The following is a 22,604-nucleotide window of genomic DNA, read 5'->3' as shown; positions in this document are numbered from 1 at the left end:
TGGCGACCTGGTTCTTCTCCTGGTACCAAACCCAGGCCCTGGGCACAAAGAAGGTTAGGCAGTGCCCCAGGAGGCCTGGCCAGGTCGTGGCCCCTGGCCCGTGCCTGCCACGCCAGCTCTGGTACCCAAACAGGGCCCCAGATCCTTGGTGACTCGATCCCTCCAAATTCAGGTGATCTCCCCCGGCTCCAAATCACCGAACCCTCCCAGGTCCTGCGCCAGACGGAGCCAAGCCCCAACCAAGAAGGGCCTCGGAGCATTGGGACACCAACGCCGCGGTCTCCAAGAGCCAGGTTTGGGGCAAAATATGGCACTGACCGGGTGCAGCTGGCTCCTCCTCAGCGGTGAGCAAGAACGGTGCCCCCCAGAACCTCAGCCCCCCATTGCCTCAGGGAGGGAGGGGCTCCCCAGCCGGGAGAGGGAAGGTGTGAGCAGAAGTCCAGCATGCTGAGTAGGGAGGGCAGCTCCCTTCACCCAGGCTCAGTTTGCTCTTCCAAGAAGCCCCAGCATGGGCTGGTCCGGGGACAGCCCCCAGAGAGGTAGGCAGGGTGGACTTTGGAGATTTCTAAGACCGGAGCATGAGCTTGGGCAAGGCAGCCGTGGTGAGGGTCTCATTCACGTGGCAAACCCTGCCTGAGGTCTGGAAAGAGAAGTGGGGTGCGTTCTAACCAGCAGCTCTGCCCCTCCCTGAGGACATGGCTTTGGGCAGTGGCCTTCTCCTTCTCAGCCTCAGTTTCCTCCTCTGTGAAATGGGCCTCACTCGCAGGGTCGTTTGAAGGTCATCGTAAGCAGCATTGCTGTGTACTCTGCAGCCAGAGCTGTTCTAAATGCTTTCCTTGTGTTAACAAGCTCACTGTGGAGGAGGCCCACTCGGGACCCGCACTTCACAGAAGAGAAAGCTGAGGCTCAGAGAAGTGAAGTCACGGCCCAGGGTCACACAGCCAGGAAGTGGCAGGGACCCAGAGCCCTCACTCCTAGCCATGCCCTGCCAGCCTGGAAAGCCCCGCAAACCAGGCCAGGCCTGTGTGGACTTCTTACACGAGCAACGCCACGGTCCCTTCCAGGGAAACACGCCGTTCAGACCCGAGCAGCCCTGACCAGCTAGTCGGGTTTGGAGCTCATTTGTCGGGTTAAGAAGAAAAGGGGTGGAGGGTAGTAATTATGGGGAGGCAAAGGAAGAACGCTGGACTGGGAGTCAGGGCCGAGGGTCTGGAGGAGCCGGCTTGACCTTGTAAGACTCGGTTTGGTGACTCTCACTGCAACGTCCCGTGGGCTGAGTGTGGTTATGCGCCTGGCAAAGCCTCATGCTAGGTCCTTGGCACAGCCCATCAAATCCAATTCTCAGAACACGCACCCCCTCCCCAGGACAGACTCTGCACCCGGTTAATATTTATTGAGCACTTACGGCATACCAGGAACAGACATGCCGGGAGCCCACGTCTCCTCCCCCATCAGATGGGGGACCAGCCAAGCCTGCCTCATCCCACCCCTCTGGCTCTTTTTCCTCAGCCGTGTTCCTGAGCACAGGGGCCGAGATCTCTATCACCCCCGAGCCTGACCAGCCAGCTGAAGGGGACAACATCACATTGGCTGTCCACGGGCTTGCGGGGGAGCTGCTTGCCTACAACTGGTATGCGGGGCCCACGCTCAGCCTGGCCTACCTGGTGGCCAGCTATATCGTAAGCACAGGCGATGAGACCCCTGGTCCGGCCCACACGGGGCGGGAGGCTGTGCGCCCCGACGGCAGCCTGGACATTCAGGGCGTCCTGCCTGGGCACTCGGGCACCTACATCCTTCAGACTCTCAACAGGCAGCTTCAGACGGAGGTGGGCTACGGACACCTGCGGGTCTATGGTGAGACACCCCCCAGCCCCGCTCTTCCCGTGCCTTCCCACCTCCTTTCCAGTCCCTCTTAAAAAAGGAAAAAGAAAAAAAAACTCTAAAAAGTTTTAAAACCATAAAAAAGGCCTAAAACAACATTAAAATGTTCACCTCCTTCAGGATGGCTTCCAGTATTAGACCTGCCTTTTATCCCATTCTTCGCCACTCTGGCTGGGGTTACAGGGGCACCACCAGGTCCAGCCATGCCCCTTGCCTGGGAAGGGGGAGGCCCTGGGAGCAGGGGGTGCCCGGCGCCCTCCCCCTCTGTCTCTTGCCCCACAGAGATCCTGGCCCAGCCCGTGGTCATGGCCAACAGCACGGAGCTGGTGGAGCACCGAGACACCCTGCGTCTGCTGTGCAGCAGCCCCAGCCCTGCGGAGGTCCGGTGGTTCTTCAACGGCGAGGCCCTGCCCATTGCCATCCGCCTGGGCCTGTCCCCCGACGGCCGGCTGCTGACCCGGCATGGCATCCGGAGGGAGGAGGCCGGAGCCTACCAGTGTGAGGTCTGGAACCCGGTCAGTGTCAGCCGCAGCGAGCCCATCAACCTGACCGTGTACTGTGAGTCCTCCTGGCCCCACCCGAGACACCCAGTGCCCAAACCTCACAGATGGGGAAACTGAGGCCGAGAGAGGGCACCCAAGGGCATACTGTGTGTCAGTAGGTGTCCCAGGGTTAGGAAACAGGAGACCTTCTTAAATAAATGTGCTTGCCCCATGTTCTAGGACTAACGACACTTTTTAAATGGAATCACCCTCCAGTTCGAAGCAATGCCTGTAGGGAAGGGACAGTAGTGGCCGGTTTCTGAAAGGGAGGCAGGAAGTGAGTGGTGGATCAGGAAGGGGAAGAAACTAAATCACTACCAAAGCGCGGAGGGCTTGCCAGGGGCCGCCGGTGTGTGCCAGGGAAATGAACCACCGGGTACTCGAGGGCCGGTGATGCGGAAAGACCTAAACCCTGCCCTGGCCGGTTTGGCTCAGCGGTTAGAGCGTCGGCCTGCGGTCCGGAGAGACCCGGGTTCGGTTCCCGCTAAGGGCGCGTACCTCGGTTGCAGTTTGTCCCCGGCCCTGGTCGGTTGTGCGGGTGGCAGCCACTCGATGTGTTCCTTTCACATCGATGTTTCTCTCTCTCTCTCTGTTCCTCTCTCTCCCCTCCACTCAACCTAAACAAAAAATGGAAAAATGTCCTCGGGTGAGGATTAAAAAAAAAAAAAAAAAAAAAAAAAAAAAAAGACCTAAACCCTAAGGCCCTGCGCCCAAGGAACTCTGGATTTGAGAAGCACTGAATTCTAGACTCTGAGCATCCCGGTAACTTTAGAAGCAGAGATTCTTAGACTCTTAGAATCTAAGCCTAACACCTTCGAGCCACCCGATCCTAGAATCTTAGAAACATAGGCTTCTAGAATCTTCCATCACCCTCGGAGCCTTAGAATCCTCGGCTTGGCCTGGCTTATCAGAAACCAATCGCTTAGACCTGCTCGTTTGCCCCTGGAGCCGTAGATTTCAAAAACACCTTGAAATTTCGCCTGGCTCAACACCCTCTTTTTACAGAAGAGAACCTGAAGTCCCCTGAGAGGGACACCTGGAGCCAGTTAGAGATCCCTGTGGGATCCGGAGAGGCCAGAGCCCTTTTTCCCTCCACTAGGCCCAGACGTTCCCAGGGGTCCGGCCTGGTGGAATGAAAGCCAGGGGTGCCCACCTCTCCTCCCCTCTCTCTCTCCTGCCCCCTTTCTCTCGCCCGCGCCCCACAGTTGGCCCAGAACGAGTGGCCATCCTCCAGGGCTCCACCGCCCGCACGGGCTGCACCATCAAAGTGGACTTCAACACGTCCCTCACCCTGTGGTGCGTGTCCCGGTCCTGCCCAGAGCCCGAGTACGTGTGGGCCTTCAACGGGCGGGCCCTAAAGAACAGCCAGGACCACCTCAACATCAGCAGCATGACAGCCGCCCAGGAGGGCACGTACACGTGTATTGCTAAGAACCCCAAGACCCTGCTGTCCGGATCGGCCTCCGTGGTGGTCAAGCTCACTGGTGAGTCACCCAGCCTGGCCACCGCCCCTCCCCACGGAGCCCCGGTGGACTGTAAAGGTTTGGCTGCTCCACCAGCTGGGAGGCCACCATTTACCCAGCGAAGGATGGGAAAGGGAGAGATTCTCAACCTATTTGTTGGCCAAGCCACAAAGTGGCATGTAGGGTGGCCCCCTCTTCATCCAGGTGACGAAAGGAGACAGTTCATCCCATCGCCTGGAAAACAAACGACAAGCCTGACTCTCTTCCTTGAGAAAGAGGCCACGTGGCAGAGTGGGCAAACATCCAGATGCCCCTTCGTGTGGTGCCTCATTCTTCATTCAGTTGCCAGTTGTTAAGGGGCTTGACCCCACTCCCTGCCACACAGGCAGCTGAATTTCTGGGTGGGAGGCAGATTATCTGGCCCAGATGATGGTGTGTGCACACACTGGGCCGTGCACACACACGTGCGCGCGCACACACACACACACACACTTGAAAAATCACAGCCAATTGTTGGCAAATGGAAAAACACAGCTGGGGAGGCATTGTCTCACCCTTGTCCTTAAACGACCTGGGGGCTGGGGGGGTGCAGTCACAGCTGGTGTTTTCAGAGCCATCAGGAACCTCAGGGGACATTTTCTCATCCCCTGGGGAATGGTGGCTTTGAACATTAGAGTCCGATTAATTTCGCCTTGGTTCCCTTCCAAATAGCCACCATCCCCTGGGGACAGTGGGAACAGTCCTCCCCTCCCTCCTCCTCCCTTCTTCTCCTCTCCTTTCTCCTCCTCCCCTCCCTCCTACTAACAGGCTGGGTCTCATCCAAAGGGTGGATCCTCTTTCACCCAAAGCAGAAATGACATCCCCGGAGGTAAGTGTTCCTCCTGTCCCATCCCACCTGGGCCCCGGCAGCTGGTCTTGGCAGGAGACAGGGGGTGGACCAGATGACCTCAGGGGCTGCCCCCAAGCCCTGCCTGTGGGGGTATCCAAGCTGTGCAGGTATGTGCAGGGAGTGGGTACAGTGCTCCCAAACGACCTCCTGAACTGTCAGCAACCCTGTGGCAGGTGCCAGGAAAGAGACAGAGGAAAAGGAGACATCACCCTTCCCCCAGCTGGGGGAGCCGCTGATCTGATGGAGGACACATGGTCTCTGCCCTTAAAGAAATGGCCCTGGAACAGAGAAGCAGGGTCTCCTCTTTCAAGGAGCTGCTAGTCAGACAGAAGAGGCCATGGGTTTTCAAGTAGTGATGGAGGAGACTCAGTGAGCTTCTGATCAGAGGGAGGAAACAGTCCACACTTAGGGCAATTTTCTGTTCTGATGGGAGAGACATGGTCTTGAGGAGACATAGCTCTTTGATTTATTTATTTTTGAGAATTCCTAGTCTGATGGGGGAGACACCTTTGGGGTACTCCCAATCTGATGGGGGAGTATAGGCCTCCCACTTTCTAGGAATTTCTGGTATAATGTTCCAATTCAGCCTCTGGGGTTCCCAGCCTGATTGGAAAGACCTAACCCAATAATCTAGAATTTCCAATCTGATGGAGGAGACATGGCCTCCAATCCCCTGGAATCTCTGGAATCATTCAACCTGATGGGAAACTACAGCCCCCCATTCTGAAGTCTCTCAGTCTGACAGAAAAGGCCCCCACAGTCTAGAATTTCCAATCTGATGGGGGAGACATGGCCCCCACATTCTAGAATTTCCAATCTGATGGGGGAGACATGGCCCCCACATTCTAGAATTTCCAATCCGATGGGGGAGACACGGTCCCCCATATTCTAGAATTTCCAATCTGCTGGGGAGACATGGCCCCCACAGTCTAGAATTTCCAATCTGATGGGGAGACATGGTCCCCACATTCTAGAATTTCTAATCTAATGGGGGAGACACGGTCCCCCATATTCTAGAATTTCCAATCTGATGGGGGAGACATGGCCCCCATATTCTGAGAATTTTCAATCTAACGGGGGAGACACGGTCCCCCATATTCTAGAATTTCCAAACAGATAGGGGAGACATGGCCCCTATACTTTGGGAATTTCTAATCTGATGGAGGAGACACCGCCCGATTCTCTAGGGTCTTGCACTTTCATGGGAGAAATATCCCCCAAAGCCTGGAAATTTTTAGTCTAATGGGGGAGAGATGGCCCCACCCCCCGGGGCCTCCCAGTCTGATGGGGGAAGACATGAATCCTTGGTGGGCATTGTCGGGACTAAAACTCTTCGCCACTATCACAGTAGTCACCTTCTTCCTCTGTCTCCTTCCTAGAACCCTGCTTGAGGGGACACCAGCCCGCGGGGGGAGGCCTAGATGAGCCAGCTGGGGGCAGGAAGGAGACACTGTGCCCATTGCGCCCGGCTGACCCGCTTCCTTCACTCTCTCCGCAGCGGCCGCAGTTGCCATGTCCATCGTGCCTGTGCCGACCAAGCCGATGGAGGGCCAGGACGTGACACTGACCGTCCAGGGCTACCCCAAGGACCTGCTGGTCTACGCCTGGTACCGCGGGCCTGCCTCCGAGCCCAATCGGCTGCTCAGCCAGCTGCCGTCGGGGAACTGGATCGCAGGCCCGGCGCACACAGGCCGGGAGGTGGGCTTCGCCAACTGCTCGCTGCTGGTGCAGAAGCTGAACCTCACGGACGCCGGCCGCTACACGCTCAAGACGGTCACACTGCAGGGCAAGACTGAGTCGCTAGAACTGGAGCTGCAGGTGGCCCGTGAGTGTGTGGGAGGGTTGGAGGGAGCCTCTTTGCAGACAGGGGCTCCCAAAAGAGGACTTTGACTCTTCCATAAGGCTAGGGGACATAGGTCAAGATGGATATGCCTTCCAACCAGACTGCTAAAAGGGACCTCGCCTCCTCCATCTGACTCGGGTGTTTCCAGATGAGCTCTTCTGCCTCTTCTGTCAAAATAATGACCTAGACCAGGGGTCCAGGGGCCTCCTCTATCAGACTGTGGGCGACTGAAGGGGGCCTGCTCTCTCATACAAGAGGTACACCAGACTGAACGTTTAAGGGGACATAGCCTGCAGGGCAAGGCATCCTCTTTCCCACACACGAGTGGACCCTAAAACATACAAGATATTGCTTCTACCAGCCTATTGGAGAAATAGGCTTATGATAGATAGGAGTTTACTTCCCCCATCAAACTAGAGACACAGAGTCAGGGTGAATCTTGCCTCCTTCTTCGGACCGTCATCCTAGACCATGGGGATCATGTCTCATCCTTTGTTTCACAGTGTGAATGGGGACAGGATTCCTTCGAGCAGAGGGTGGAATTTATCTCTCAAACTGAAATAGGAATAACCTACTCCACTGCGATGGAGGTTTCTGGGTGGTGAGAATCGTGTCTCCTCTATCAGACTGGGAATTCCCAGATGTTGGGGACTACAACTCCCAGTTAGATGGGGAATGCCCAGAAGTTGGGAACAATGTCTCTTCCATCAGACTGAGAGCTCCCAGGTGTTGGGGACCGTGTCTCCCCATCAGACTGGGAGCTCCCAGAGTCAGGGACCAACCATGTCTCCCCCATCAGACTGGGAGCTCCCAGAGTCAGGGACCGTGTCTCCTCCATCAGACTGGGAGCTCCCAGAGTCAGGGACCATGTCTCCTCCATCAGACTGGGAGCTCCCAGAGTCAGGGACCAACCATGTCTCCTCCATCAGACTGGGAGCTCCCAGAGTCAGGGACCAACCATGTCTCCTCCATCAGACTGGGAGCTCCCAGAGTCAGGGACCACATCTCCTCCATCAGACTGGGAGCTCCCAGAGTCAGCGACCAACCATGTCTCCTCCATCAGACTGGGAGCTCCCAGAGTCAGGGACCAACCATGTCTCCTCCATCAGACTGGGAGCTCTCAGAGTCAGGGACCAACCATGTCTCCTCCATCAGACTGGGAGCTCCCAGAGTCAGGGACCATGTCTCCTCCATCAGACTGGGAGCTCCCAGAGTCAGGGACCATGCCTACCCCAGCAGACTAGCATCTCCAGAGGTCTGACAGACCATGTCCTAGAAGCAGGGCCAGGTTTCACCCATTAGACCAGGAACTCAGACAGTATAGACTAGGTTATTTCTCAGGCTGGAGTCTTGCCTCCCCCATCAAACCAGACACTCTCAGAAGCCATATCCCTGAGTCAGGGACAGTGTCTCCCTCCCTCAGACTTGAAGCGTCCAGGACCAGGGACTCAATCACTGGCAGGCACCCCTAGACCTCCTCTTTCATCCACTCTCTCATCAAGCCCTGGTTTTCTGGGTCAGTGTTGGGGGAAGAATGCTGTCCAATGACAGCCCCCCCCCCCCAGTGAAGCCCTGCGATTCCCTCTCACCTGTCTCTCTCCTCACAGTCAAACTCCCTCCCTCGCACGAGGACCAAGGCCACGTTCCTGAACCTGAACCTGGCACAGGCTGAGCGTGGGGAGGGTGGGGCCGCCGGGAGGCTGGGGGCGGGCAGGGCAGCAGAGGGGTGGGGGCACTGGGGACCTGGTCCTCTACCGCCCTGATGGCCTCCTCTGTCCCTTTGCCCCATCCTCCCCCACAGCCCTGGAGTAGCAGCCTGGCCCTGGAGCCCTCCAGCGAGAAGAGATCTTCACGCCATCCTCCCCGTCTCCCCCGGAGTGGAAGATCGCCATGGTCTTGGTCGTCTGTTCTCCTGCTTCCACAATAGAGTTAGAGCCGACAGGGCCCTACTCCTTCACTGAGCTGTCGGAGAGCCACAGAGGCCATAAACGTCCTGGTTAACACAAGTGTGTCAGCCTCTCCTTCCACCATCGCCAATCCTGCCGTTTCCTGGTAGCCTCCTGCTTCCTTGCTCACCCCAGATTGGCGTCAGTCTGTGTGCGTGCGTGCACAGGGCTGCCCGAGGCACAGGGCTGCAAGCCCCCACTGCTCAGTGTCAGAACCCAGGCCCTTTCCACGTCTCCCCAGTATATCTGAGGGTCTTGCTTCCCAGTGGGCCAAAGACTGCCCCTTCCTTGGACACCAAACAGCGCAGGGCTCTGTAGGACACGCCTCCCCCGTGCTATACTTTACTCTGTCACCTGAACCCTGAAGCAAAGCTGCTTCTGCACAGGACAGGCAGTGACCACATTTTTCAAGAAGAATTCCATCACCTTCTGGCCCTCATCCATTTAACTAAAGATGCCCCCTTAGTGTCCTCCATTGTCCTGGGATCCCCCATCCACCCAGCATCACTCTAAAACATCAGCAGCACAACCCTAAAAAACTCCCTCCTCCTCTAGCCACAAAAAAAAAAAGATCCTGTGAATAAATGAATGTAAACAGGGCAGGGGCTGAGTGAGGAGTGGGGTTAGGGGAGTGGGTGTCAGAGAGAGTGTGTCTTTTAACTCCTCTCATTAGCAGGGTCTGAGCCACAGGCTCCACCCAGCCAAGATGCTCCACTAAAGAGAAACTCTTGATGTTGGTCAGAAGTGGTGATGGGGTAGAAAGAGAGGTTTGGGTAGGAATGAAAAGGCCTAGCAGAGAAATTTCCCAGAAACTTTCTAAGGATGACTGTTGAGTTGGGACAGTGGGTGATGAAAGACCCCCAAAATGAGTTATAAAACCTGGGTCATAATCTCACATTTGCCATGGATTCACTAGATGCTCAGTTTGTCCAGAATATAGACTTTGGGTAGAGTTTCCCAAACCATTTTTATTAGCCTCGGAGCTCTATCTTCAAATGCAAGTATACATGGTAAGTCAATATATTATTTGAAATAGCAATGCAATAAAAGTAGATATCAGTTTAAAAGCTATAACCTTCTCTCCCCCAAAATTTCCACACACTTGAAAACAACTTCTTAAATTCAAATAATATTTAAATTATAGAGACCATTAAAATGCAAAATATCAACCAGAATCAAATGGCAGTGAAAACATTATATATAGAAATCTGTGGGATATGGCCAAAGCCACACTTGAAGGGGGAATGATAGCCTTAAATGCTTAAATGCATTGAAAGTAATAAAAGAAAAGAACTTGAAAGCAACCCAAATAAGCTTTCCACTCAAGAAACTAGAAAAAGTCCACGAAATAAATCAAAGAAAAAAGGTAAGAAATTGAAAACGATAAAAGCAAAAATGGGCGAAATATAAAACAAAATTAAAGTTGGTCAATAAAACTTAAAGCTGATTTTTTGAAAATTCCAATGAAATAGATAAATATTTGCAAGGGTGATGACAGACAGAGGAGACTAATATATAAAATAAAAGAGAAGCTGCTCTGGTTGAAGTAGAGGGTTTTTCTGTCCCAGGTTAGGTGCTCATTAAATATATACCGAGGGAAGAAAGTGGGGCGGGTTTGTGAATTGCTCCCTAGCAGCTACTCCCTTCTCTTCGTCCATGATGGCAGGCACAGCCTCCCATGAAAAAAGCTGAAAATGTCAGGTACTCACTTTCCCAGACTGCTTCACAGCTACATGTGGCCATGTGACCAATTCTGGCCAATGAAGAAAAGAGGGAGCCAAAAGTCCTGTCCACTAACTCTGTCCCCTGCCAAAGGGCACTAAGAATTTGGAAGCTATTACCTAAATCAGTGGTCTCCAATATGAGGTTTCCAGGCAACCACACACCTAGGAACTGAAAATGGATTTGACCTCATACTCTTATTCCCAACACTATTCAGCCCCAAATGGGAAATAACATCCATATTCTCCCCCACCCTTCCAAGTTCACATGAGTCAGTGACATAAGTAGGGCTAGAGCCTGGATGTATCAGTTAGAATTTCTTTTTAGTGGCCAAAAGAAGAGACTGGAAATAACACAACACGAGCAACAAAGAGAAAATTAATATAAGATAAAAGAGAAACTGGTATTATATGTAAGAGTAGCTTGCACGGATAGAAGATTGCTTCTCTCTCACATAAAAAAAGTGCTCATAAACAAATTGTTAAGAACTGGAATGGTGGCTCCGTGGAGTAATTAGGGACACAGTTCTTTCTATCTTTCTGCTCTATAGTTCTTAGCTTGGGGCTTCCATTCTCATCATCACCTCGTGGTCCAAGATGGCTGCAGGAGCTGCAGCTGCCTCATCCATGTTCCAAGCAGGGAGCAGAAAGAAGGGGACAAAGGGCAACAAGAGCCCCACACCAGTTTATGGACTGTGCCCTTTTTTTTTTTTCCCTCACCCGAGGACACTTTAGCATTTTTTGTTCAGATAGAATGGGAGGGAGAGAAAGGAAGAGAAAGAGAAACATCGATGTGAAAGGGACACATTGAGTGGTTGCCACCCGCATGACCAACCAGGGCCCGGGACAAACTGCAACCGAGGTACGTGCCCTTAGAGGGAACCGAACCTGGGTCTCTCTGGACCACAGGTTGATGCTCTAAACACTAAGCCAAACCAGCCAGGGCTGGACTGTGCCCTTTTTAAGGAACCTTTCTCAAAGTCCCATCCTACATCTTCCACTTACATCTAATTGGCCAGCTCTTAGTCACGTGTTGACCCCATCTGCAAGGGAAGCTGGGAAATAGAGTCTATTCTCTGGGTACACTGCTGCCCCAAAGAACAGCAGGGTCCTGCTACCAAGACAGAAAGAATGGATCCCTAGTGGGCAGAACTACCTCCCAAGCTGGACAAAACACCTTTTCTCACCTACGCCCAGTGGGAAGGAGCCACAGCCCCGGTAGCAGGGACCTGGGAAAGACTGTGGTTGTATTCAGCTGGGCCTTGCTTTGTGCACTGCAGAATGAGGCCAGGGGGAGGGGTGCAGGGAGCGAAGGAAGAGGCGGCTCAGGTTTCTGGGTCAAGCCAGATCCTGTGTCCTTAGGGTGTAGTGGCTCAGATGTCCCCAGAACCAAGTCTCCCATCTCTCTAGGCATCTCTGGGCTCCTTGACTGGATCCTCCAGGCTGTCCAGTTCCCTCTTTTCCCAGGCCAACAATAGCTACAAAATAAGAGTAGCTCCTGTATCCCAGACATTGATTTGGTCAGGCACTATCTCAACGAATTCCTACAACAACCCTTCTAAGTACTTACTGACAGTCCCTCCATTTCACAGGGAGGAAACTGAGGCACAGTTCCCACAGCTGCTGTGGGGAGGCACTGGCTCAAGGCTCGGAGCCCAGAGAGAGCTGAGCTGGCCACTCATAGCTGTGCATACATTGCTTTGCTCACCCGTAAAAACAAGATAATAATAGCACCCACCTCCTAGGACTGTTGAAAAGATTTAATGAGTCAGTACAGCAAAGAATCTAGCACGCATGTGCTTGGTAAAGGCCTTTGACCCCCAGTGAGGTGTCTGTTAGCTTTTGGCAAGAGGCAGATGGAAAAGCCAAAATCGACCATTTTTCTGCAACGCCGTCTTCCTGGGTGACTTCATCAACCCTACGGCACAGGCTTGCCTCATTTCGTGTAGTACGTGATGTTCTTGAAAATTGTGATTGTTGAAAATGCCTTACCAGAAAAAGATAATAAATGTGTATGAGACTTTGCCTTCAGGACATTAATCATCTCAGGTTCAGGGGTGATATGCTCTCCACACAGATTCTCTACCTCGCTCCTCACTGCCCTCCCACCCCCGCCTCCGCCCCCAGTCTCCTAGCTGCTTACTGAAAATACTCAGGGCTGCCTGGCCAGCGTGGCTCAGTTGGCTGAGCATCATCTGTGCACCAGGAGGTTGCTGGTTCAATACCCCAGTTGCAGGCTGGCTCCCCAGTCAGGGGCATGCAGGAGGTGGCCAATGTTTCTATCTCTCCTTCCCTCTCCCTTCCTCTCTCTGAAATAAAAAAAAAATTTTTTTTAAGTATTTTAAAATAAAAATACACAGTACCCAGAAAACCTGCTTCTCCAGAGAAGAGACCTGAAAACTGAATTCTTAAAATAAATAGCCTGGGTGATTTTTGTCAGCTGGGAAGTTGGGGGACCCAGATGCAGGGCCAGGAATTAGCCCAGAGAGGGCAGGAACTGGCCCAGCATCACACAGCAGTTTTCAGACTAAGGGCTGAGATTCCACCAGCCACGGTTAGGAGCTTGTCTGGGCCTCCAGGGCAGACTCTGCCTTTCTCTGCCCCATTCCTCCCCCCTCCCCCTTAGATGCCTTTTCTCAAGTAACCCTTCTGCAGGGGGGAGGGCAGGGAGTAGGGGCAGGAATGACCTTGAGGCCAGAACACACAATGGTCCAGTCACTGTCTGGAGCCCTGCCAGGGAGAGGAAGGAAATCTGCCTTGTTTTTCTCCCCAGGGCTGGAATGTTGATTGAGGATGGAGAGAGGGGAGGAGAGAGAGGGAGGAGGAGGAGGAGGGCGAGAGAGGGAGAGGAGAAGGTAGAAAGTGGATAAAATGAGTAGGAAGGAGGAGGTAAGGAAAGAGGAGGAGGGATGAGAGGGAGAAGGAGGAGGAGAAGACAGAGAAGGGGGCGCCTGGCACCAGGGTGGCAAGGCCAGACTTTGGAAACCACACAGGGGGTCTGGTCAGCTCCAGCCAGTCCTGACACACAGTGAAGGGTCCAGAGAGGGCATCCCAGTCGCCCTAAGATTGCACAGGACCAGGGCAGCCAAAAGGTCTCACCTGTGCTGCTCACAGGCAGGAGCCCCCTGAGTTCCCACAGTGACCTTCAGAAGCAGGTGCCAGCCCAACCATTCCTCAGAAAAGGAAATTGAGCCCCCCCCCCAATAAGGTCACATTTCTGAAATTATCTCCCCTTTGGATCACAGTCCATACCCTTCTTTCACTCCACTCCAGCCACACTGGCCTTCTGGCTATTGTTTGGACAAAAGCAAGTCCTGCCTCGGGGCCTTTGCACTAGCCTTTCCCTTTGCCGAGAATGTTCTTCCCCTAGATACCTGAATCTCTCCACTCAGGTCTCTGCTCAAATGTCTGGCCTTGTTCTTCACAACACTTATGACAAACCCAACTATATTATATCTTCCTCTCTTCACTTCTCCGCCAGACTGAGAACTCCGTGAAGCAGGTATTGTATTTCTTTTATTCACTACTGATGTATCTATCACTTAAATCAGTGCTTGGGACACAGTAGGTGCTCAGTGTAAAAAAAGTAGTAGTAAGGATAAGGAGACTCGCTCTCCCAGCTAACAAAACATATTTTAGAACTATTATATTATTTGTAGACTACTGCGTAACACACTCAACAGCTTTATCTCACAGTTTCTGTGAGTCAAGAATCCAGGAGTAGCTTAGCTGAGTGGTTCTGGCTCAGGGTGTCTCATGAGGGTACAGTTAAGACGTGTAGGAGGCAGCTGGGCTATAGTCATCTAAAGGCTTGGCTGGGTCCAGCCGGTGTGGCTCAGTGGTTGAGCATCAACTCATGCACCAAGAGGTCCCCGGTTTGATTCCCGGTCAGGGCACATGCCCAGGTTGTGGGCCTGATCCCCAGTGGGGGGCATGCAGGAGGCGGCCAATTGATGTTCTCTCTCATCGATGTTTCTGTCTCTCTCTCTCCTCACTTCCTCTCTCTGTAAAATCAATAAAGGAAAAAAAATAAAATAAAGGCTTGCTGGGGCTAGAGGACCCACTTCCTGACCACTCACATGGCTGTCAGCAGGAGGTCTTTGTTCCTGCCACATGGACCTCTCCACAGAGTGTCCTCATGACCAGGCAGCTGATTTTTCCTGAGCAAGTGATTTAAAGGGAGAGGGAGGAGGAAGCCACAATGCCTTTTATGCCTTATCTGAGAAGTCACAGACTGTCCTTTTCACCATATTCTATTTGCTAGAAGCAAGTTACTATGTCCAGCCACATCTGAGGGGCGGGAAATTTGTCTCCACCTATGGAGAGGAGGATTGTTGAGGAAGTTGTGGACATACGTGAAAACCACCGCAGCCCAGCCGGTGTGGCTCAGTTGCTTGGGCGTCGTCCTGTGCACGGGGAGGTTCCATTCTGAGTCAGGGCACATGTCCAGGTTGCAGGCTCGCTGATCCCCAGTAGGGGGCGTGCAGGAGGCAGCCAATGGATGGTTCTCTCCCATCAATGTTTCTCTCTCCCTCTCCCTTCCTCTCTCTGATATCAATAAAAACATATTCAAACCACCACAGCTATACCAATTAAAACAAAAGAACCAACAGGAAGACAGTGGATGTCAGAGAGTGTCCTTGTCAGACCGGGTGGCCACGACAAAGTACACAGCCAGAGTGACTTAAACAACAGAAACTTATTTCTCACGGTCCTGGAGGCTGCGAATGCCGGCAAGGTGTGTCATTCGAGACCTCTTGTGGCTTGCAGGTGGCTGCCATCTCAGCATGTGTTCACACGTCCTCTTTGTGGCTTCACAGGGACAGAGAGAGAGCAAGCTCTCTGGTGTCTCTTCTTACAAGGACCCCAATCCAATCTGATCTGGTCCCCACCCCCTGGACTTCATTTACGCTTAATTACCTTCCTATAGGCCCTATCTCCAGACACAGGCAAATTGGGGGCCAGGGCTTTAGCATATGGATTGGGGGGGGGGGGGGTTAGTAAACACATTCAGTTCATAATAAGGGACAACACAAGAGCAGAATCACTGCCTGCACCCCCAGCTCCAAGAACAGTGCCAGGCAAGCAATCGGTGCTCAATAAACACTTGATAAGTAATGCATGAATGGATGAATGGATGAATGGACGAACGAATGAATGAGAAATACCTGTTGAGTGTGTACCCTAAGCAGGTACTGTATAAAGTCATGGGCGCACATATACTGACCCACACAGCTGGGTCCCTAGCCTCCTGGAGCCCACAGCCCAGAGTGGAGGACAGAGGCTAACAGGCCAGTAGACAAAGTCATTACATTACAAAGTGTTGTGATGCCCTGACAGAAAAGTGTGGGTTCTAAAAGAGAAACAACGGAGCGTGAAATTTGCTAATCCTCACCCGAGGATATTTTTCCCATTCATTCTTAGATAGAGTGGAGGCAGGGAAGGGGAGAGAGAGAGAGAGAGAGAGAGAGAGAGAGAGAGAGAAGCATTAATGTGAGAGACACATCGATTGGCTGCCTCCCAGGTGAAGAGCATGAAATTTAGGTGGAGACTCCAAAGCAGCCTCCCAGAGGGGTAAAATTTAAGCTATGTATTAGTTCCCTGTAGCTGCTATGACAAATGCCACACACTTCTTGGCTTAAGAGAGCAGAAATGTATTCTCTTACGGTTCTGGAAATCAGGGGTCCGAGATGAGGCTTACAGGGCTCAAATCAAGGTGCCAACAGGCTGGTTCCTTCTGGAAGCTCCAGGGGAAAATCTGTTCCTTGCCTCTTCCAGCTTCCAGCAGCTGCCGGCACTCCTTGGCTTGTGGCTGCATCACTCCAATCTCTGCTTCTCTCTCACCTCACCTTCTCCTCTGTGGTCGAACCTCCCTCTGCTTCCTTCTCACAAGGACACTTGGAATGACATGTAGGGCCCACCCAGATAATACAGGGTCATCTCCCTATGTCAGGATCCTAAAGTTCATCACAACTGTAGAGTCCCTTTTGTTATACATGGTAACATTCGCAGGTTCTGGGGACTCAGACTTGGATGTGGGGGACATTGTTCAGATCCGCAAGGTGAGACTTGAAAGATCAGAGGAGCTGGGTGGAAAGTTGGCAGGGAAAAGCATTTCAAAGAGGGCACAGAATGTGCAAAGTCCAGGAGGCAGGGAAGCAGGTTCAAGGCCCATGTGGCTGGAGTGGGGGAAGCAAGTGGAGAGTGGAGGAGGTGAGGACAAGTGGGGGCAGGGATCCTGCAGGGCCTTGTGGGCCACGATGAAGACTTTGGCTGTCACCTCAAGTGAGGTGGGAGCCACAGGAGGTCTCTGGGCCGCATGCGCAAAGGCCCAGGGCTCTATCTTGGGTTCTAACAGGATCCCTCCGACCAAATGTTGGAAGAGACTGTTGGGGGCAGATGTAAGAGCAGAGAATGCAGCAAGGAGGTGACAGCAGTAGGGACAGGAGGTGATGGCAGCTGGACCGGGGTGGTGGCCGCAGAAGGTGGGAGAGATTTTGAAGGCACAGCTGAGAGCATTTGCTGAGGGACACAAGGCAGCAGGAAGGCAGAGGTCAAGGGGTGTCTGAGCTCTGGGCCTGTACTGGCACAGGATGGAGCTGCGTCCCTGAGGCTGCAGGGCCTGGCTCTGGGGGAAGCTGGCAGCCAGTGCGGACTGTGGTTTTCACCCACCTCCAGGGGCCCCTTATCCTCTCCCCCAACTTCCCCTCACGCCTGGGTGGAGCCAGTCTTGTTTGCTTCCCCCTGGTTATCCGTTTTATGATGGGGAAGGCTGGTTTTCCCCTAACCCAGCCGACACCTCTTCCCTCTGCCTGTCCCTGACCCTCCCGCTTTGGGAAGCCCCGAGCTGGCCTCCTAAAATGTCCCAGCAGGATGGGGCCCTTGCTGCCTGTTCACCCAGCCAGATGGGCCCCGAAAGGGGAAGTGGGTCACCCGCAGTCACCCGGCATGTGGTCAGCTGAGGACTTCAGGGTCTCATCTCCTCGATGCCCCACCACAGCCCTGGGAAGCTGGGGAGGAACGACCATTCTTTCCACATTTCACACGAGAAAAATGGGGCTCCGGGAGAGGCCTCACCCAAGACATTCCTCAAATAGGGAAGTCGAGGCTTAATCCCAGGTCCTGACGGGGGTGTCTCTGCGGTTAGCTCTGAGGAGAAAGCAGAAGGTCAGCAGAACCCAGCCCTGTCCTCCCTGAGCCCATTATCACAGACAGTGACAACCCAGCATGGTCAGGGCTGAGATGTAGGAGCCCAGGAGACTGGGTAGGGGAACGCCTGATCTAGCTGGCAGGGAGGGCTTCCTGGAAGAGGGGACTCCTTGAGAAGAGGAGTGGGGATCAATTGGTGCAAATGTTTCAGGAAGAGGGACCAGTATGTGCAAAGGTTAAGTGGGAACTTGGGGGCTTCTCAATCTGACTGCATCTCTTCCCTGATTAAACTCTCCTTTGGTTGCCCTTGTAAACTCTTTAGCTTGACAGTCGTTCATTTATTCATTCAAAGAAATAATCCATGGAGTATGTTAGTGTCGGGCCCTACAACAGCCCCTCAGAACTGTGACCTTGACCAAGGGAGTCAGACCGGGGCTGTGGAAAAGGAGGCATCTACTCTGAGACCTGCAGGAAGACTGAGAGATTTGGGGAAGAGACAGGGAAAGGGGAACAGCCTGTGCAAAGGCCTAAAGGTAAGTTCTGAGAATGACTTGCTCCAGAAACAGCTCACTGCTCAGCTGAACCACAGGAGAGGATAGAGGCCAGCCTTGTGGCCTGTGTGTGTACTTTCTAACAAGGCACTGGGGAGCCACAGAAAGGTGTGTGCAGAGGAGAGGCAGGGGTAGGCTTGTGAGTCGGAAAAACACCTCCAGCTCTGGTTGCCACATGGAGGATGAGTGTAGCGAAGCCACAGATTCACAGATGGGTTTGGGGGTGGAGAGTGAAGGGGGGACTTGCATGCAGGTCTTCTGGGATCTCCGCTCTCCTTCCGCTCTGGACGGGAGGCCTGGCCTACAGCAACCACTAGGGGGTGCCAGTGCACCACCAGCCAGGCGTGAGCACCGTACCCTCTGCCTCTCTGCCCTTTGGTTCTGGCCCCTCTGGAGCTGGGATTTCAAGCGTGCAGGGTCTCTCTGACTCTGGGGCTCAGGAAAGAGCTGGCTGGGCTGCAAGGGATGTTCTTCATCTCTGGTCACCTTGGAAGCTCAGATAGGAGCTCCTTACCTCTCCCAACAGACTGGAAATCCAAACCAGAGACTCGTTTTCCATCCATGGAGCTGGCACTTCTTATCTTTTCTGTCCCACTTGGGAAACCCTGTCTCCCCCATCAGACTTGGTGAGGGCTCCTTATGGCCTCCATCAGACTGGGGCTACTTGTCTCCCCCATCAGACTTGGTGAGGGCTCCTTATGGCCTCCATCAGACTGGGGCTACTTGTCCCCCCCATCAGACTGGGGAAACTTTTGTCTCCTCGTCAGACAAGAGGGAAAGTTTCCTCCACCCTAGCAAAGTTTCGGGGGTCCTTCTTCCGCCCATGGAAGGAGCCTCCCCTGGTTTACCAAGAGGGAAACTGAGGTATGGGGGAGCAAAACAGCATGGCCCTGGAAAGCATGTTCCCCTTCCGCCTGTGTCCCCATCCACACCTGCCCCCCACCCTCCTGCACCCTGGGTAACTCCCCTGTGGCACTCAGAGTAGGGGAATTCTGCCCAGCGGGCCTCTGCGTGCTTGTTGCTGGTGGCCCAGGGTTAAAGTCCTTAGCTGGGCTTGGGGCTCAGGGCGGGGAGGGAGTGAGGGGTGGCGGCCTTACCCCGCCCGGGGACTCCCAGGAGGTCAAGCCCTCGAGTCTAGGAGGGTGAGGCATGGGCTGGGCCCACGTCCCTTCCTCTCACAGAGAGGTGGGGTGTGGGTTTGGATTTCTCGACTTCAGTTCCTGACTTGTGGCCTGGGACCCAGAAACCGGCCGCCTCGCCAAGCCTCAGTTTCCCCAGCTGTCAGGAGTAGGCAGCATGGAGGTGTCAAGGCCCTGGAGTCAGACTGAGTTCACCTCTTTGGGCTCCAGTTTCCCCAGCTGTGAAACAGGAACACTGCTCTGTGTGGTTGTGAAGACGCGCCGAGTTCACACAGGAGAAACCCTTGGACAGGGGCCGACAGGGGCCTTGGAAGTCAGCGTGGCCCCTACCATCTCCCTCCCCTCAGGGTTGCCTCCTAAATCTCCGAAACTGACCCGCTTCCCTTCTGCACCTGTGCTCCTAACCCGAGCCACCTGCTCTCTTGCTGGGCAGCTGGTCTTCCTACACAGCCAGAGGGGTCTTTTTAAAACTCAACCTCTGGCCCTGGCTGGTTTGGCTCAGCGGTTAAAGCGTCCACCTGCGGTCCGGAGAGACCCGGGTTCGGTTCCCGCTAAGGGCATGTACCTCGGTTGCAGTTTGTCCCCGGCCCTGGTTGGTTGTGCGGGTGGCAACCACTCGATGTGTCCCTTTCACATCGATGTTTCCCTCTCTCTCTCTTCCTCTCTCTCCCTCCCACTCTGTCTGTACAAAAAATGGAAAAATGTCCTCGGATGAGAATTAAAACTCAACCTCTGCCCGGCCTGTGTGGCTCAGTGGTTGAGTGTCAACCCAGGCACCAAGCGGTCCCCGGTTCGATTCCTGGTCAGGGCACATGCCCAGGTTGTGGGCCCGATCCCCAGTGCGGGGCATGCAAGAGGCGGCCGATTGATGTTCTTTCTCATCGATGTTTCTATCCCTCTCTCCTTCTCCCTCCCTCTCTCTCTGAAATCAATAAAGAAAAAGAATAATAAAACTCAACCCTGCCCTGGCCGCTGTTGCTCAATGGTTAGAGCATCGGCCCGCACACCAAAGGGTCACTGGTTTGATTCCCAGTTAAGGGCACATATCAGGTTGCAGATTGGATCTCTGGCCTTAGGGTACATGCAGGTCGCAAGCAATTGATGTGTCTCTCTCACATGAACGTCTCTCTCCCTTTCTCTCTCTCTCTCTCTCTCTCCCCCCTCTATCTAAACAGTCAATGGAAAAATATCCTCAGGTGAGAGGATTAACAACAGATAAAGCACCCAAGGACTGTGCCACAGGCCAGGGGCACTGCGCGGCCTGACCACTGCTGGTCTCCACCACCCTCTCTGTTTTTCTAACAGACCCTGTGCTCCCTCCTCCAAACAGGCCCTCGCCTCCTTCGGGTCTCAGCTCACACAGCAGGGCCCTCAGGGTGTCTTCCCTGATCTCTACAAACCAGGCCTGATTCTCTCATTCCTCCCCGTCCTGCTTCCCTATACAGTCGTCCCTCGCCACTTTGCGCTTCGACTTTCGCGGTTTTTTTCAAATATATTCATTAAAAAGTTGATTGAGACAGTGAAAATGACACAGCGCGTGCTCGTTTGTCTGAGTCCATTATACACCCCTGTATTACAATTAAAATTAAAATGACTGTACGTTTGGACTGTAGGCCTATGTATTCGAGCACCCCAGGAATCCTTCACCGCCGGGGCAACCACTAGAGTCTGGAATGGACTAACCGCGATAAACGAGGGACGACTGTACCTCTCTGCTTAACCCCTACCATGGATAGAAGTAAGATCTGCTAGAGTGACCGTCTTCAAAATAGCCTCTGAATTCAGCCATTTCTCATCTCAACTCCCCCCGTGGGTTCAGCCACCATGGCATCACCTACAGCCTGGACCATTGTGGTCACCTCCTCCCTGGGCTCCCAGCCTCCATCCCTACCCCCACATGCAGCCAGAGAGACCAGTTAAAACTTAAGTCAGACCACAGCCCTCCCCTGTTCAGAACCCTCCATGGCTCCCATCTCCTTCTGAGTAAACGCCAAAGTCCCTGTAGTGGCCCACAAGACCCGCATGATCCCCTCAACATGCACCCCAATCTCCTGCTTACTCACTCTGCTCCAGCCATGTTGGACTCACACAGCCAGTACAAACCACCTCAGGACCTTTGCACATGCTGCTCCTGTGGCCTCCAACACTCTTCCCCAAATGTCCACATGCTCCTTCTCTTACCTCCTTCACCTCTCTGCCCAAGGGGCTTCCCTTGGCCACCAGATTCTTTTTAAAAGGTTTTACACCACTCCCCATCACCCTGGCCGGTTTGGCTCAGTGGTTGGAGCATCGGCCTGTGAACCAGAGAGTCCCGGGTTTGGTTCCTGCTAGGAGCACATACCAAAAAAACCCCCACAAAAAACACTCCCCATCCTCCTCCCCTCAGTCCCTCACTAGCTTTATTTTTCTCCACAGCAAATATGTGACACTGTCTCTATTTCCCTTGTCTTACTGACATTCAGCCTCCAGAACTGCCCTCTGACTTCCCAAGGGAAGAATCTTATTTGTTCACCATCAGAAGAAAGGCTGAAATATCTGTTGGCAGAGCAAACGGGTTGCAGGTGTTTATTTTGGAGAGGTGAGACGTTCCCAAGTTTCAAAATCGAAAAAGCACAAAATGCTTAGCCCCTTCCCGGTCCTGCTCCCATCTCCTAGTTTCGCTCCTGGTTTATTGTTTTATTAATTTTTTTTCTTTATTGGTTTTAGAGAGAGAGGAGGGAGGGAGAGAGATAGAAACATCGATGAGAGAGAACATCGATTGGCTGCCCCCTGCATGCCCCCCCCCCCCCTGGGGATCAGGCCCACAACCTGGGCATGTGCACTGACCGGGAATTGAACCAGCGACCTCTTGGTGCATGGGTCGACGCTCAGCCACTGAGCCACACAGCCAGACTCGCTCATGAAATAGTCTATCGTGAACAAGGAAACATGTCCACACATTCCTTCCCCGTCCCTCTATGCCAATGACAGCTCTCTCCTCCTGTTCTGTATTCCCCTCAGCAGTGCATCTGGGAGAACACACCACATCAGCCAGGAAGTCCTTCCTCATTCTTCTTCTTCTTTTTTTTAAAATTAAGAACTCTTTTTTTTTTTTTTAAATATGCTTTTATTGATTTTTTAGAGAGAGAGAGAGATAGAAACATCGATGTGAGAGAGAAACATCAATCAGCTGCCTCCTGCACGCCCCCTACTAGGGATCCAGCCCACAACCCAGGCATGTGCCCTGACCAGGAATCGAACCCGGACCTCTCAATCCATGGGGCGATGCTCTATCCACTGAGCCCCATCGTCTGGGCTCTTCTTTTTTTTTTTTTAATATTCACCCAAGAATAAGTTTGTATTGATTTTAGAGAAGAAGAAGAAGGAAGAGAGAGAGAGAGAAACATCAATGTGAGAGAGACAACACGGATCAGTTGCCTCCCACACGCACTCTGACCAAGGATCTAACCTGAAACCTAGGTATGTGCCCTGACCTAGAAT

At 53.3% G+C, this 22,604-nt stretch overlaps 1 protein-coding gene across 2 annotated transcripts; it reads left to right on the top strand.

The window, feature by feature from the left end:
• The first annotated feature begins 215 nt into the window (after nt 1-215).
• Nucleotides 216-8,290, top strand: CEACAM16 (CEA cell adhesion molecule 16, tectorial membrane component). 2 transcript variants are annotated; one of them, XM_036275543.1, is made up of 6 exons: nt 216-344; nt 1,510-1,854; nt 2,164-2,439; nt 3,629-3,907; nt 6,274-6,600; nt 8,226-8,290. In XM_036275543.1, the coding sequence occupies exons 1-6, from the start codon at nt 308-310 to the stop codon at nt 8,288-8,290; spliced, it is 1,329 nt and encodes a 442-aa protein (XP_036131436.1). In that variant the 5' UTR covers nt 216-307. The 2 variants fall into 2 exon arrangements, with proteins under 2 accessions (XP_036131436.1, XP_036131435.1); XM_036275542.1 differs by lacking the exon at nt 8,226-8,290 and adding an exon at nt 7,122-7,219 and having other exon boundaries at nt 217-344.
• The last annotated feature ends 14,314 nt before the right edge of the window (nt 8,291-22,604 follow it).

The sequence above is a fragment of the Molossus molossus genome, unplaced genomic scaffold (genome assembly GCF_014108415.1).
Source record: "Molossus molossus isolate mMolMol1 unplaced genomic scaffold, mMolMol1.p scaffold_m16_p_21, whole genome shotgun sequence".
Classification (NCBI taxonomy): domain Eukaryota; kingdom Metazoa; phylum Chordata; class Mammalia; order Chiroptera; family Molossidae; genus Molossus; species Molossus molossus.
The sequence above is the reverse complement of the archived record's forward strand: the minus strand, read 5'-3'. Positions and strand labels throughout refer to the sequence as shown.